This window comes from Hyla sarda, chromosome 8, assembly GCF_029499605.1.
Source record: "Hyla sarda isolate aHylSar1 chromosome 8, aHylSar1.hap1, whole genome shotgun sequence".
In the NCBI taxonomy this organism is placed as follows: domain Eukaryota; kingdom Metazoa; phylum Chordata; class Amphibia; order Anura; family Hylidae; genus Hyla; species Hyla sarda.
This window is the reverse complement of record NC_079196.1, coordinates 127,689,241-127,706,419: the sequence shown is the minus strand read 5'-3', so window position 1 is coordinate 127,706,419 and position 17,179 is coordinate 127,689,241. Positions and strand designations below refer to the sequence as shown.

The 17,179-nt window shown below is 39.8% G+C and overlaps 1 protein-coding gene across 5 annotated transcripts in view; it reads right to left on the bottom strand.

The window, feature by feature from the left end:
* Window positions 1–17,179, bottom strand: part of HIBCH (3-hydroxyisobutyryl-CoA hydrolase) — a 392,003-nt gene that overhangs the window by 163,227 nt on the left and 211,597 nt on the right. For all 5 annotated transcript variants that reach the window (XM_056535961.1, XM_056535962.1, XM_056535964.1 and 2 more), the window contains one exon: window positions 3,383–3,528. In XM_056535961.1, the coding sequence (XP_056391936.1) occupies window positions 3,383–3,528 (146 nt within the window). The remainder of the gene's footprint in view (window positions 1–3,382; window positions 3,529–17,179) is intronic.

Genomic DNA, 17,179 nt, shown 5'->3' with positions numbered 1-17,179 from the left:
CTTTCCCACCACCCCAAAAATAAATTTGCATACGTGGGTGCACAAGTAGTCCCCATGGCGGTGCCCTTCATCTGTTGATAGAGGGCACCGCCAAAGAGAAAATAATTGTGAGTTAGAATAAAGTGCAATAGTTCAGTAATGAACTTATTGTGATTATGAAATAAAGTGCTCTTGGTGTCCAAAAAGGTGCTAATGGCTCTTAAGCCTAAATCGTGTTGGATATTACTATAAAGTGATTCCACATCCAAACTCATAAGAAGTGTAGTGTCCGTGACTAAAAGTTCACTGATTTTTAGAACTGTGTCCTTAGTGTCCTTTAAATGTGAAGGAAGGGAAGGTACAAAAGGTGATAGAACTTTATCCAAATACACACTAGCATTTTCCGTTAAATTGTTGTTGCCCGATACAATAGGTCGGCCTTTGATGGGATCCATATTCTTGTGTGTTTTTGGTAGAACGTAAAATGTAGAGATGGTGGGGTGTTCGTTTAGAATAAATTTGTATTCATTTTCTGATAATACGTTTTCCAACCTCGCTCTCCACAAAATTTCCTTCATTTGTTCCAGGTACTCTCTAGTTGGATCACCCGCTATTCTCTGATAGGTCTCCTCATCATTAAGTAATCTCATCGCCATATCCACATAGTCTTCCTTATTTAGTAGGACTATGTTTCCGCCTTTGTCTGACGGTTTTATGATCAGACTGTCGTCATCTTGTAGTATATGTAGGACCCGTTTCTCCCCTTCGCTCAAATTAGAATGTATCAGGCGGCTTCTGGGGTGGATTTGTTGAATGTCTATCGTGACCAACTTCACAAAGGTATCTATCTCCGAATATTGACTAAATGCTGGGGTCATAGTTGATCTGGGTTTCAATAATGTGAATGGTGCTTGTATTTCGCTCGCTGTACCTTCGTTCTGGATTAGACCGACTCCTCCTGTAGTGGCAGACCTGATAGCTAGAGTTCATTATATTGTTCGCTTGGAAAAAGGGATCTACCTAAAAAGGCAAGTGGAAGGGAAGTTTGATGGAGTGTGGGGCCCGTGGGTGAGACACTTCAACCCCCCTGATGATGAGCAGTAATAGACGGTTCTGGTACCTTCTGGAGGTGTGTAGGAGTGTGGAATGGATGGGCTTTTGTGGCTAATGTCTTGGTCTGGTTCAGGATGGATTGAATGATGATTATGTGCTGCTGTTCTTTGTGCTGTCCCGTATTCTGTCTTCTACTTGATTACTTGATTCCTGCTCTGGGGGGGCCTGGCACGACCTACATTTATGTGTTAGTCTATGCTGTGTGGGTGGGAGGGGGAGGCGGACTGTTTGTTGGTTTGGGGGGTGGGAGGAGGGGTGGTGGGTTGTTTGCATGTAAGCTGTTATTTTTTTTGTTGGAAAACTGTAAAAGTTTAATAAAAACATCTGATTAAAAAAAAAAAAAAAGAGCATTTCAGGTTGGTCAAAACCGGAGTAGGGGTGCAAAGATTCATCTCTCATATACGAAGCATACATGGAAGTGATACCAGGGTTCTTAAATATGCAGGCATAGAGAGAGTGATGTGCCCAGAAAGAGGCGGAGATAGGCATGAAAATCTAGCTTGCGCAGAAGCGCGATGGATTATAAAAACTGAAGCTTTAGGACCATTAGGTCTTCATGACCAGAATGAAATGGGTTCCTTCCTTTAAAACTCACATTAGTTGCTTTTATTTTATAGTATTGTGTGTATTTAAAATCAGAAATGCTTTTTTATATACTTTTTATGTATGTTCTATTGATGTATTGCTTTTGATATACACAAGGGGTGGATACTATTTAAATAGCATACCTAGCAACAGGAAGCAGTCACCAGGGACCTGAGGAAATGCCTTTGTGGCGTGAAACAGCACGGTTGTCCAGGTGTGTGGCTCCTGCCGCTCCAGCTCTGCTTGGTGTAAAGGTGTTGGGACTTTGTAACCTGCTGGTTATGAAAATAGAATAAATCTTCACTAGTCGTCCAGGTGTGTTGCTCAGTTTAGAATTTAAAATCCAAAGTAGAAAAAGAAGATGCGGATCACTCACCGGTATGATGCTGTGAACTTTATTCAAGTCTGCATGTAGTGATTACATACGGGACGATGTCTGTGGCAGGGCAGGAGGTCTGACAGAGCCCTGTCCGAAGCTTCGGACAGGGCTCTGTCAGACCTCCTGCCCTGCCACAGACATCGTCCCGTATGTAGCCACTGCATGCAAACTTGAATAAAGTTCACAGCATCATACCGGTGAGTGATCCGCGTCTTCTTTTTCTACTTTGGATTTTGGTTTCTTCACTATCTACACTCAGCGTGAGCACCGCCGAGGAGCAGCTGTCATTAACGAGCGCTCCACCTCCTGACATTAGCAGACGCATAAACGTTTATCCCGAGGCAGTGCAAGGTGCTCTGCTTGATTTCTGAATTGAATGAAAATTTTGAATTTCCTGCCAGTGGCTGGGATTTAGATTGTTCCGCTACCAGCCTTGGCTAGCACTGGCCCTGTACGTAGAACAAGTGGGATATGACGTGTGACTTAGCTCATTACAATAAGAAAGCTGTCAAATGAAACAATGTAGAAGAGTTAACAGTCAGTCTTGGTGGATTAATGCATCTAGTTAAAGTGCTATGACTTTGACGGTTAACTCTGCTACATCTTTATGTCTTTAGTAAACATTTTGCTCAAGATCTCTTCTACGATTGAGGCAGTACTGAATACTGGGGGAGGGGAGCAGTATGTAAATGCTTATGGAGACCATTGGGACCTTTTAAGATCTCCAGTTAACATAGTAAAACATTAGTCTCCTGGGATGATGTTGTGAGGTGCTGATAGGCTAAAATAGGGAACCCCCTCACCATCTTAATGAATCAAAAAACAGCTTTATATCATCATTGCAATAATTGTGCCGCAGTAATAAGGCTTTGCATCAGAAGTCGTCCCTTAAACGGCTGCCGTAAAAACGCTTTATGGCAGTCATTAAGGGGGACTTGGCTAATTTAAGCTGTTTAATGAAACAATTTAATTGAAATAAGAAGGCAGGGTTAATAAGTGTGGCGATTCTATCATTTTTGCCACAGGATTGCCATTAGTATTGCATACTGCTTTCTTATTGAAGTAAAAAAAAAAAATCATATACTGTAGGCTCACCCCAGTGGTATCTGCAGGACTATTTAGAAACATTTTAAAATCTGTTTTTGTTAATCGAAAAAAGTTAAATCAAAAAGAGTGAAACAGTGCTATACGTATATCATAGGACAGAATGTTATCTTCTTTAACACATTTCCTTTTCTATTTTATCTTCTGTAAGTTACTAATTTTTATACAAACTAAAATTATCAGGAAACATCACTATAATTTTAAAAGAAATGTTAACCCTACCTTTTGCGAATCAACAAAATGAGTAGCAATTCCAGCTTTTTGCACATCCCTTCCCTTTAGTCTAAATCCAGTAAGTGCAATAAATAAGCCAATCTTTCCTGGAAGGCGTGGTAAAAAGTATCCTCCACCAACATCCGGAAATAATCCTGCAATAAAAAACAAAAAGAAATCATGTCAATATACAATGCATTTAAAAAGTTTTTAAACCCTTCCATGTTTTTCACATTATTGTTATGCTGCAGCCTTGTGCTAAAGAATTTCCCATCATTCTGCACTCTATACCCCATATAATGAGAATGTAAAAATTCTCATTATATGTTTTCAACAAAAACTTTTTATATAATGTAGATAATACCATTATGTGTATATTTGTAATATACATTGATTAAATAATATGTATATTTTTGTCCCTGGAGCTATTGCCTATGTGTCTCTATGAGGAGTCCAAATACAGGAAGTGAGGGTGGACAAGCAGGGCTTTGTACAGTGAGGCTCTGTGACACGCCCCCGGCTCACATATGAGGATGATTGACAAACCAGGACCCTGCACAGAGCCCGGCTTGTCCTACCCTCACTTCCTGTATTTGAACTCGTCAGAGACAAACATGCAATAGCTGCAAAAACAGCATTTTTTTCACCCAAAAATATACCAATTTTTTTAACCAAGGTATATTACAAATATACATATAATGTTATTATCTATATTATTAAAAAAGTTTTTGTTGACGACAGGTATACTTTAAGACATTTTTGAAAAATGAAAAAAATATATATTTTGATGGACATAAGTATTCAGACACATTGAGGTGACATTTGAAAGTTAGCTCACATGTTTCTTGATCATCTTGGAAATATTTCTGCACCTTCATTTGAGTTCACATGTATTAAATTTAGTTGGTTGAACATGATATCTATAAAAAGGTCTCACAGCTGACAGTGTGTATCAATGCAAAAACCAAGCCAAAAAGTAGAAAAAACTACCAGTAGAGATAACAGACAGAAAAGTGTAGAGGCACAGATCAGGAAAAGGGTACACAAATATTTTTACTGCACTGAAAGTTCCCAAAAGCACAGTGGCCTTCATAATTCTTAAATGGAAGAAGTTTGGAACAACCAGGGCACAATATAGAGCTAGCCACCCCACCAAACTGAGAAATCAGGGGGAAGTCAGAGAGAGACAAAAACACCAAGGGTCATTCTTGTCCGAAGAAAAAGTGTTTGGCCTTAATTTGTTTGGAGGGGAAACCAGGCAAGTACAGTAACCCTTCAAGATAGGCTAGCCGCGATAAATTCCACCAATGATGGCATGCAATGAATTTCACTAACAATGGTCTCTCACGGGTCCTCAAAAAATGAATTGATCTTCAGCATACAATGCCCCTGGAGCACGAGGGGTGTCAGCAATGCCGCCATCAGCATCATTTTTAACTGTGCTCAGATGCACACGTGATCAGCACAGCCAATCAGTGTAGACTACCCATTGAAGTAAATGGGTAGAAAAAACACACAGCTGATTTTGCTACTCATTGACTTCACTGGGTAGGAAAATGGCCGATGTTGCAAACTCTACTGCTGCTGTAATGTGAAATATGATACTTTATAACAACATAGCACATCCAAGAGTTAGACAAAACAGTTTTACATAGTGTAATATACACCTCTCCTATTTCCAATATCACTTCTGCCTCCTGTTTAGGCTAAGTTTACACGGCCGTTGTAACATAGTGACATAGTAACATAGTTCATGAGGTTGAAAAAAGACCAGAGTCCATCACGTTCAACCTATATCCCTAATGAGTCCCTACTAAGTTGATCCAGAGGAAGGCAAAAAAAACCTCACACTAGAGGTAAAAATTCCTTCCCGACTCCAAATATGGCAGTCAGAATAAATCCCTGGATCAACGTTCTGTCCCTATAAATCTAGTATACAAAATCAGCGATGTTATTACTCTCCAAGAATACATCCAGACCCGTTTGAACTCTTTTACAGAGTTCACCATGACCACCTCCTCAGGCAGAGAATTCCACAGTCTCACTGCTCTTACAGTAAAGAACCCCCGTCTGTGCTGGTGTAGAAACCTTCTTTCCTCTAAACGTAGAGGATGCCCCCTTGTTAAAGATACAGTCCTGGGTACAAATAGATCATGGGAGAGATCTCTGTACTGTCCCCTGACATATTTATACATAGTTATTACGTCTCCCCTAAGCCTTCTTTTTTTCTAAACTAAATAGCCCTAATTCTGATAATCTTTCTGGGTACTGTAGTTCTCCCATTCCCTGTATTACTCTGGTTGCCTGTCTTTGAACCCTCTCCAGCTCCACTACATCTTTCTTGTACACTGGTGCCCAGTACTGTACACATTATTCCATGTGTGGTCTGACTAGTGATTTGTACAGTGGTAGAATTATTTCCTTGTTGTGAGCATCTATGCCCCTATTGATGCACCCCATAATTTTATTAGCCTTGGCAGCAGCTGCCCGACACTGGTCACTACAGCTAAATTTACTATTAACTAAGACTCCCAAGTCCTTTTCCATGTCAGCCGTCCAAAATGTTCTCCCATTTAATACATAACCCCAGCCCGGATTTTTCCTCCCCATGTGCATTACCTTACATTTATCAGTGTTGAACCTCATTTGCCACTTCCCAGCCCAAACCTCCAACCTATCCAGATCCATTTGTACCAGTGCACTCTATAGTGTTTACTGCTTTACAGAGTTTAGTATCATCTGCAAAGATTGTTACTTTACTATTCAACCCCTCTACAAGATCATTAATAAATATATTAAACAGAACAGGACCCAAGACGGACCCCTGTGGTACCCCACTAGTAACAGTCACCCAATCAGAATAAGTACCATTAATAACCACCCTCTGTTTCTTATCACTGAGCCAGTTACTTACCCACTTACACACATTCTCCCCCAGCCCCATCCTTCTCATTTTATGCACCAACCTTTTATGAGGCACCGTATCAAATTTGGAAATTTGGAAAAATCCAGATATATGACATCCAGCGATTCCCCCTGGTCCAGTCTGGAGCTCACCTCCTCATAGAAGCTGATCAGGTTAGTTTGACAGGACCGATACCTCATTAAGCAATGCTGATATGGGGTCATACGTTTATTTTTATTAAGATACTCCAAAATAGCATCTCTTAGAAAACCCTCAAACAATTTACATACAACGGAGATTAAACTAACAGGCCTATAATTCCCTGTGTCACCTTTTGTTCCCTTTTTAAATATTGGTACCACATTTGCTATGCACCAGTCCTGGGGAACAGTCCCTGTTGCTATAGAATCCCAGAATATTAAAAATAGGGGTCTGTCTATAACATTACTTAATTCCTTTAGAACACGGGGTGAATGCCATCTAGACCTGGTGATTTGTCTGTTTTGATTTTTTGTAGGCGGCACTGTACTTCTTCCTGGGTTAGACAGGTGACCTGTACTGGGGAGTTTACCTTATCACACTGTATTTCACCTGGCATTTCATTTTCCTCGGTGAACACAGTGGAGAAGAATTTGTTTAATATATTTGCTTTTTCCTGATCCCCGTTTATAATTTCTTTCTCGTCATTTTTTAAGGGGCCCACACTTTCATTTTTTTACCTTTTTGCTATTTATATAGTTAAAGAACATTTTGGGGTTAGTTTTACTCTCTTTGGCAATGAGTCTTTCTGTATCAATTTTTGCGGCTTTTATTTGTTTTTGTTTTTTTACATATTTTACATTTTTCTCTACGGCTTTTTAATGCTTCTTCACTGCTGTCCTGTTTTAGTACTTTAAATGCTTTATTTTTGTCCTGTATTGCCCCTTTAATGTTTGTATTGGTTTTCTTTTATTTCTGACCCTTTTATTCCCATAAGGTATATATTTATTACAAAAAAAGAGGATTGCAGCAGCACACATTGGTCAAAAAAATTTGAGGCTCTTAGCGCACTTTTTGATCAAAACGTGTCCCCCATCCACCACTGGGAGGTGGCCTCATTTAGGATGGGACCCTAGCACAAATTCTAAGCCTAACACTCAAATATCCACTCACCTCTGCTGGGCATATAGCCTCTGACTGGGTGACATGCTGGATCCATAAATAATTGTGCACCCGTGTATTAGGTTGTTGTGCTGGCTATTTATCTTTTTGCTTGTTTGTACAACTCAGGGGGAATGGCACCCTCTTTAGATGTGCACCCCTCCCCCTTTTTCACAGGTGGTGTTTTAAATTGTTTAAGGATCCAGCATGTCACCCAGTCTGAGGCTATATGCCCAGCAGAGGTGAGTGGATATTTGAGTGTTAGGCTCAGAATTCCCCGTGGTGGATGGGGAACACGTTTTGATCAAAAAGTGCGCTAAGAGCCTCAATTTTTTTGACCAATGTGTGCTGCTGCAATCCCCTTTTTTGTATTCTCTGTATCTGCCATAGCAGCGTGCACCCGTGTATTAGGTTGTTGTGCTGGCTATTTTTCTTTTTGCTTGTATATATTTATTACAGTGATAATTTAAGATATCTTTAGCAGTCTCCCATTTAGTGTCAGTATTCTTGTTTTTGAGGACAATATGCCATTTTATATTGTTAAGGGCTTCTCTGAGTTGATCGAACTTTGCCTTCCTAAAGTTCATTGTTTTTGTGGTCCCTCAAGAGATTCCCTTATTGAAAAATAAGTTATAATGTATTATATTATGATCACTATTTCCCAGGTGTCCCTTTTACCTGCACATTAGTTACTCAGTCAGGTCTGGTTGGGCTCTGCCCCATTTGGGACAGATAATTGTCTTAAGTTATAGTCAGAAACCTGTGTCCTTTATGAGATTGACAGGTCTCAGTCTCCCAGTTTATATCAGGATAGCTAAAGTCTCCCATTATTATCACATCATTTTGATTTGCTACTTTGTTTATTTGCCTCAGTAATTGATCTTCTGCCTCTTCCATTATGTTTGGTGGCTTATAACAAACCCCTATCCGATTTTTTTTTATTTTTATCTCCATATATTTCTACCCATAATGCATCCACATTATCGTCTCCCTCCCATATATCCTCCCTCAGTGGGGCCTTCAGACTTGATTTCACATACAGACAAACGTCTCCCCCTTTCCGTTTTGTCCCTGTCCCTCCTATTCTCCAGTCATTGCAGCTAAACAGACCATACTGACAAAGGATGGAAATTGATGCAAAAGGATGCCATTCAGTGGCATCCTGTTGCATCAGTTTTTAACCCATTTTTTCCCGTTTTTATTGTTGTCTGGCCTTCCTGGTTCTTCACACCTCTTCTGAGCATGCTCAGAAGTAATAACCAATCAAAAACAGATGGGAAAAAATGCGTGCAAATGGAGACTTTAACCCTTTAAGGACCGGGCCATTTTTAATTTTCGCACTTTCGTTTTTTCCTCCTCACCTTCTAAAAATCATAACGCTTTCAAATTTTTTTGCGCCATTTTACTTTGTAATGACATCAATCATTCACCCCAAAATCTACAGCAAAAGCAGAAAAAAAATATTTGTGGGGCAAAATTTTAAAAAAATAAATGAATTGAATGCCATTTTGTAAATTTTGGGGGCTTCTGATTCTACGCAGTGCACTTTTTGTAAAAATTACACCATATATACTCGCCATATAAGACTACCCCTCTACTGCGATGTACGGTACCTTACCAGTGATTGGCTGGTTGTTGTATACAAAGAATGCTTGGATTGGTCAGCTCTCCCTGCCTGCCCAGCCCTCCCTGTCTCCAAGACTACCAGAGCAGTACATGCCTCTTTCACCCATCTGTCCCACCCTTGTATCCTATTACCGTACCTCCTTCTCTGCCTCTCAGATCTCACACTTGCGCCACCCTTGTATCCCGTTACCGTACCTCCTTCTCCGCCTCTCTGATCTTGCAAATGCAGACTAAGACCAAGCGTTTTTCTGTTTTTGCACTTTTGTTTTTTCCTCCTTACCTTTTAAAAATCATAACCCTTTCAATTTTGCACCTAAAAAACATGAGGGCTTTTTTTGTGCCACTAATTCTACTTTGTAATTACATCAGTCATTTTATCCTAAAAATCTACGCCGTGGAAAAAAAAAATCATTGTACGACAAAATTGAAGAAAAAAACGCCATTTTGTTAATTTTTGGGGCTTCCGTTTCTACACAGTAAATTTTTCAGTAAAAATGACACTATCTTTATTCTGTAGGTCCATACAATTAAATTGATACCCTACTTATATAGGTTTGATTTTGTCTTACTTCTGGAAAAAAATCATAACTACATGCACGTAAAATTAATACATTTAAAATTGTCCTCTTCTGACCCCTATAACTTACATTTTTTTGCGTACATGGGCTATTGCATATTGGTACATATATGAGGGCTTATATTTTGCACTATTATCTGAAGTTTTTAGCACCATTCAGCACCATTTTTGTTTTGATCAGACTTTTTGATCGCTTTTTATTCATTTTTTATAGTATAAAAAGTGACCAAAAATACACTATTTTGGACTTTAGAATTTTTTTTTGCGCATACGCCATTGACCGTGTGGTTTAATGAACAATATATTTTTATAGTTCAGACATTTAAGCACGTGGCGATACCACACATATTTTTATTATGTTTATATATTTTTTATATGGAATTTGGGAAAAGGGGGGTGATTTAAACATTTAATAAGGAAGGGGTTAATGTGTGTGTGTGTTTTTAAACTTTATTCAAACTTTTTTTTTAAATGTATTTATTTTTTACACTTTTAGTCCCCTTAGGGGATTTTTAGGAGGAATCATTTGATTCCTCATACAGATCAATGTGGTTCCATAGAACCACATTGATCTGTGTGATCTGCGCTCAATTGATAAAGCCTGGTCTTGCCAGGCTTTATCATTCTCAGCGCAGGAGCCGGCAGGAACCTGGAAGGAAAGTTAAGTCCTCAGGCTACCTCAGCAGAAGATCGCCCCCCGTGCAATCACGCTGTGGGGGAGCAATCCACCCAACTGGACCACAAGGGACAGGATAAAAGCACCTTTAGACACCGCTGTCAGGGTGATCTAAAGGGTTAATAGCTGTCCGCGGCGATCGCCGCATGTCGGCTATTAACACCGGTCTTCAGCTACAGGAATCAGCTGGGGGCCAGCCGGTATGACGTGGGCTCGAGTCGGGAGCCTGCGCCATATCTGAACATGCCCATCAGTGCTAGGCAGCACTGTAGCTGCATAGACTCGAGCCCACTGCGGAGCTCCGGCATTGCTAGGTGTCCGGGACGGAGTCACTGCGAGAAGAGTGGCCATGCAAATGTGTATATATGTAAAAGGTACCCTGCAGCACCCACCCTATAACACGATACCAGCGTATAAGACAACCCCCAACCTTGGAGAAGATTTTACGGGGTTTAAAATTCGTCTTATACGCCGGAAAATACTGTAGGTTTTATTTTATTTTACTAATTAAAAAAAAAAGATTATAACTACATGCACCAAAATGAGTATGCTTAAAACTGTCATCTTCTTACTCCTATAACTTTTTTATTTTTCTGCATATGGGTATGTATGAGGGCTCATTTTTTGCAACATGATCTGAAGTTTTTCTCCGTACCATTTTGTTTTGATGGGACTTTTTGATCACTTTTTATTAGTTTGTTTAGGGTATACAAAATGACCAAAAATACGCAATTTTGGACTTTGCACGCGGCGATACCACAAATGTTTATGTTTATTTTTGCTTACATATTTATTTATTTTTAAATGGGGGTGATTCAAACTATTATTAGGGAAGGGGTTAAATCACATTTATTAACTTTTTTTTTACATTTCTTAACACCATTTTTTAGTCCCCATAGGGGACTATTACATGCAATCTTCTGATTGCATAAACTGTTCAATGCTATGCCATAGCATAGCATTGATCAGTGTTATCGGCGCTCTGCTGCTCCAGCCTGGATCTCAGGCATGGAGCAGCAAAGCGCCAATTGGATGGAGATGGAGGCTGGTAGGGGCCCTTTCCCTGTCCTCTCAGCTGTACGGGACGCAGCAATTTCACCGTGGCGGTCCCAAACAGCTCGACTGAGCTTCTGGGAACGCTTTACTTTTGTTTTAGATGCAGCGATCAACTTTAATTGCCGCATCTAAGGGGTTTATGCCTGGCATCACCGCAATTGGTGATGTCTGGCATTAGACACGGGTCCTGGGGGCTCATAGCCGCCAGGACCACCCGGCAAAGACGCGGTGTCAGCCTGTGACCGTGTGTTATAGCACGGGAGCAGGACCAGGGAATACGGGTACACCTTTGGTCCTTAAGGTGGTAAAGGCTCATCCGTTTTCAATCCGTTACCCATAGACCTAAATGCTAAATTCATCATATCCGTTTCTATTCCGTTATTTTTGACAGGAGAATAAAAGCTGCATGCAACGTCTTTTCCCCGTAAAAAAAAAAACAGAAAAGGAAGCAAACAGGTGCAAACGTAATAAAGGATTGTAAAAAAAAAAAAATCTGTGGACATCAATAGGATTCTTTTACAGCAGTTTGCAACCCAATTGAAAAATTATCAAACCGATTGATAACAGGCATTTATTAACGGGGGCAGATGGTAATGTGAACGAGCCCTTATCCTGCTTCCTCCCATAATGATAACTTATCACCTGACAACAGGATGGTTGTAAGTGTCTAATAAGTGGTTGCCCTACCCCACTGAACACAAGAATGAGGGCCCTAAATGCCTCTAAAGATCATGAAGAACCCACAAGTCAGACAGCCACTGATTAGACTCCTCAATACACAAAAACTCCAAAGGAAGTTCAGGGTTCCAATTGTAAAAAAAAAACACATTAGTTGATTGCGTCATCTATAGTGCGGGGTTAACGGTGCCAGTTAGCTCAAGGTAGCTGAATGGGACATCCACGATGGCAAGCTAGAGCAGCAAAGCACCGATAACACTGGTCAATGCTATGCTGGCATAATATTGAACAGTGTATGCAATCTACAGATTGCATGTTATAGCCCCCTATGGGAACTAAAAAAAAAAATAATTTAATAAAAGTGAATTAACCTCTTCCCTAATAAAAGTTTGAATTACCCCCTTTTCCATTTTTTTAAATAAAATAATGTAATAAAAAATAAACAATCATATGTGGTACCGCCACATGCGTAATTGTCCAAACTATTAAAATATAAGGTCAGTTAAACCGCAAAGTCAATGGCATACACATAAGAAAACACTAAAGTCCAAAACTGTGCATTTTTGATCAATTAATATACCATATAAAAACTAATAACAAGCAATCAAAAAGTCCCATCAAAATAAAAATATTAACAATAAAAAACTACAGATCAAGGCTCAAAAAATGAGCCCTCATATAGCTCTGTATGCGGAAAAATAAAAAAGTTATATGGGTAACAATTATAAACATGCTAATTTTGGTGCATGTAGTTAAAAAATTTTTAAAGTAGTAAAATAAAATAAAACCTACATAAATTAGGTATGGACCTACAGAATAAAGATAATGGGCCTCATTTACTAAGGCTTTTCCGAGTAGATTGTGTACGGTTTTTTTTGTGTTGCTTGTGTCATGCGCCAGAATTTCAGACAAAAATCCCAAAAACCCTACTAACGCTCCACTTTACTCAGAAAACCCTACAAAGGGGTGTGGTCATTAGAGAAAAGGGGTGTGTCTCCAAAAAACCCACATTTTCTAAGGAAACCTACAAATTTTCTAATGTTTCCACATAAAATATGGTGGAAGAGGTAGTGGAAAAATAGGCCGGTACTGGCGCCGGTAATCTGGGTTTTAAAGGATTAGGAACACTGTAGTATGCCTTTAAAATGGTTTATTTGGTATATACACAGGCAATGCGTTTCTGGTCCGTACCGGACCCTTTGTCAGGCAAAGTGTATGTGACAAGACAACACAGTGGAGTTAAAATACATTCAGTACGCATATACATAGGTTACGTTCATTAACATATTCTGTACCATTTTACGCTTTTTCCGCAATTAGTGTGAACTTCCAGCTGATGAATATAGCCCTATATGGAGTTCAGTGAATACTAAGAAAAAAAAATAAAAAACTAAATATATGTATATAAAGATATAAAAAGGATACTTAGACAGCATTGACATATCTTGGAAAACGACAAATTCCTCAGCGAGGGCACCATCCATCAAAAATCTACTTGCTCCAAGCCAATTGAAGCAGCAGCAACAAAGTATTCCGATGTGCAGCCTTATGTCTCTGCTGCACAGAAATCTCACACAATTGTCAGACCTTTTGCTCCAATGTCACTGGAGAAACCTTCCAGATAAAATATCATCTGACCTGTGAATCAGACCATGTGATTTATTGAATACAATGCTTTTGCGGTATGCAATATATCGGCAGGACTACCCAGAAGCTTAGAAAAAGAATAAATAAACACAGGTTCAATATTAAAACTGGTTTCCTGTAAAAAAGCCATTTAAAGTACTCCCCATAGACCATGTCTCCAAACATAGGTCCAATAGGTTTGAGGTCCTCAAAAGATTGGAGGTCTTCTGGATCTATAAATGCAGCTCACTCCAGCTTTCGGGGCTGAATGAAGTTTCTGAAACAATTCTAGAATAATCTGTTACTATAACTAAGAACTGTCACAATATAAGCTAGTAACAATTGACAGAATCTGCAACAAAACCTGTCCCTACTGAATAACTCCACATGTTGTCACTGACCCATTCACTAAAAGAATGTATGTGAGTATACCCCTCCAAATGTCTAAAAATGACGAAGCAATATTCCAGCTACAAGTAAAACATCAATCCATCCCGCACTGTGAATTGGGCACATGTATTAAGCGCTTACACTGTGCGCTGATACTACTAAAAATTGTCTGCATCAGGAATGGTACACCTGGAATTATACCTACTTATCCATTTAAATCATATTACAGATTAATAAAAAAAATCATTCTCTCTCACACTAAGGACTGTGCATGTGTATTATGCGCTTACACTGTGCGCTAATACTAGGAATCGCCCTCACCAGGAATTTTGCGCTTATAAAACCTGTCCCTCCACGACAGTAAACCGAGCATATGGGAATCCACTGGCTCAATTAAAGCTCTTATGAGTTATGAAAGAAAGAGAAAAAAAGTTATCTCCAACCTGTGGATCATCAATTGTATGCATCCTACCCATCCCAATTATCAGTCAGCCTATGTTATACTTATCAAATGTATGCATCTTACATGTCTCGATCATCATTTAGCCTGTGCTTTTGGCTCCCATGTAGATCCGCTCTTTCTGCACAACGCCATAGCCAACATAGCACTGTCACTCTGTCTAACAGACTCATACAGATCCCCCTCTTCAGCGCTCTGCCACAGCAATCATAGCGTCCAGTGAAAACACTCGCTTCTCTTACTGAATCCCCAGAGCATGTGCACTAGCTCTGCCCCTTTTGAACACTGCCACAACTTATGGCGCTCCCAAGTAATAGCTAATAATGAAACATAGGTTGCCATATGTTTCCCCTGTGTAATAGACCCTCACCTACATTGAACCGGTCCATCAAAATAATGTGCTCCTTGTACGGTATCCACATAGTGAGCGCACTAGCTCCGACCCTTCTGAACATTGCCACAACTATATGGTGCTCTCAAGCAAAACTTAGGAGCTATGCATAGGTTGCAATACTTTTCATTTAATTAATGCACCCTCACTCACAGTAAAGCGGTAATGATAACCATCCATCCATATCAGCATATAGCATAATAAAATCTGCTCCGATTCCCCGCAAATCATATCAGACATGCAATTCATACAATAACTGTTTTACCAATTAAGCACCACAATACAAAGTGTTTTTTATTCCTTTTTGGTTTTATATAATTGTGTTTTTTCTGTAATTTTTTTTTATATTTGAAAATTTGGGCTCTCAACACGGAACCACATATAGGGCTTCCAGCTCATCAGCTGGAAGTTCACACTAATTGCGGAAACAGCGTAAAATGGTACAGAATATCTTAATGAATGTAACCTTAGTATATGCGTATTGATTATATTTTAACTCCAATGTGTTGTCTTGTCACATACACCTTGCCTGACGAAGGGTCCAGTACGGACCAGAAACACGTCGCTGTGTTTATATTAAATAAACCATTTTAAAGGGATACCACAGTGTTCCTAATCCTTTAAAATCCAGATTACCAGTACTGGCCTATTTTTCCACTACCCCTTCCATTGCTTTGAACTGGGACAGCGAGAATGCTGCCAGAGGACCGTGGCTGCGGGTCTGGAGACATAATTTGAAAACGCTACATGAGCACAACCCGACTCAATGAGTGCAATTTTATTTACCACTTGAATCCTTCTTATAACGGCCTTCACTAGGGCCGCAAATTCACCTTTTCCTATGTGACATAAAATGTGGTGGATTTCCGCTCTGGAAAACCCGACAGTTCAGAGCATGTGCAAACAGAGCAAAATGTAGGGCAAATGGTCAAATTAAAGATACAATAGTAAATACCATGGAAAAATGCCTGTCAAACAAAAACCTACAAAAAAAACCAACACCCCATACTAAGTAAATGAGGCCCAATGTGTCATTTTTACCAAAAAGTGCCCCCAAAAATTACAAAATGCAATTTTATTTTTTCAATTTTACCACACAAATATATATCAATTTTTGTTTTGCTGTAGATTTTGTTATGAAATGATTGATGTCACTACAAAATACAATTGGTGATGCAAAAAACAAGCTTTTATGTGGGTCTGTAGGTGCCAAATTGAATGCATTATGATTTTTAGAAGAGGTGGAGGAGGAAAAAATGAAAGTGCAAAAACAAAAATGTGCATGGTCCTTAAAGGAAAACTGTCAGATATTTTCTCCCGAATTATTCACAGGTACTTATGGATAGTGCGGGAGACGCTGTCCCAATGAGCCCTACCTTGTCCAGATCCGCCCGCAATTGTAGTTTTATTCTATGTGGAAATCCTGCTGTAACTGGCAAGGGCGGGGCTTCTGCAGCTAACTGGCACTGACGTCAGCTCTGCTTATGAATATTCATCCCCCCTCCCTCCAGTTCTCTCTCTCTTCGCTGCTCCTAACTGGAGGGAGGGGGGATGAATATTCATAAGCGGCGCTGACATCAGTGCCAGTTAGCTGCAGAAGCCCCGCCCGTGCCAGTTACAGCAAGTTTTCCAGATAGAATAAAACTACAATTGTGGGGGAACTGCCGGGCGGATCCAAGCAAGGTAGGGTTCATTGGAATCAGCGTCTCCCGCACTACCCATCAGTACCTGTGGATAGTGCGGGAGAAAATATCAGTTTTCCTTTAAGGTAAAAATGGGCTGAGTCACTAAGAGGTTAAATATCTCTATACAATAATTTTTACCAATACCCATTTCAAAGCGGTATACATATGTTTATTTTTTATTTCAAGTGCTGCCACCTTAAAATCTAGAAGCTTAAATTAGCACTCTCATTAAAAAATTTTTTGCTATTGCACTCCTTATGATAAATAAAAAATATAAATAAAAAATGTTTAATAAAAAAAAAGGTTCTATGTTTTATTTGTGTTTAAAAAAACTGCCACTATGTGTCTCCCTACATATCCAGAGCACATCCCCCCCCCCCCCCATCTCTTGCACAGACTTTGGACTCCTGCTGGCCTGGCAGAAGTCCAAAATCAGGAAATGCAGTCTGGAGTGCTGAAGTGCAGCCTCAGCCAATCATAGCTCACCTCACATACAGAACTGATCTGGGCTGCGTGTAGCAGAGTGAGGGAGGAATTTCTCCCCTGTATGGCTTCAGATGATGTCACGCCTGCTGGGTAACACTGCTCAGTCTGTG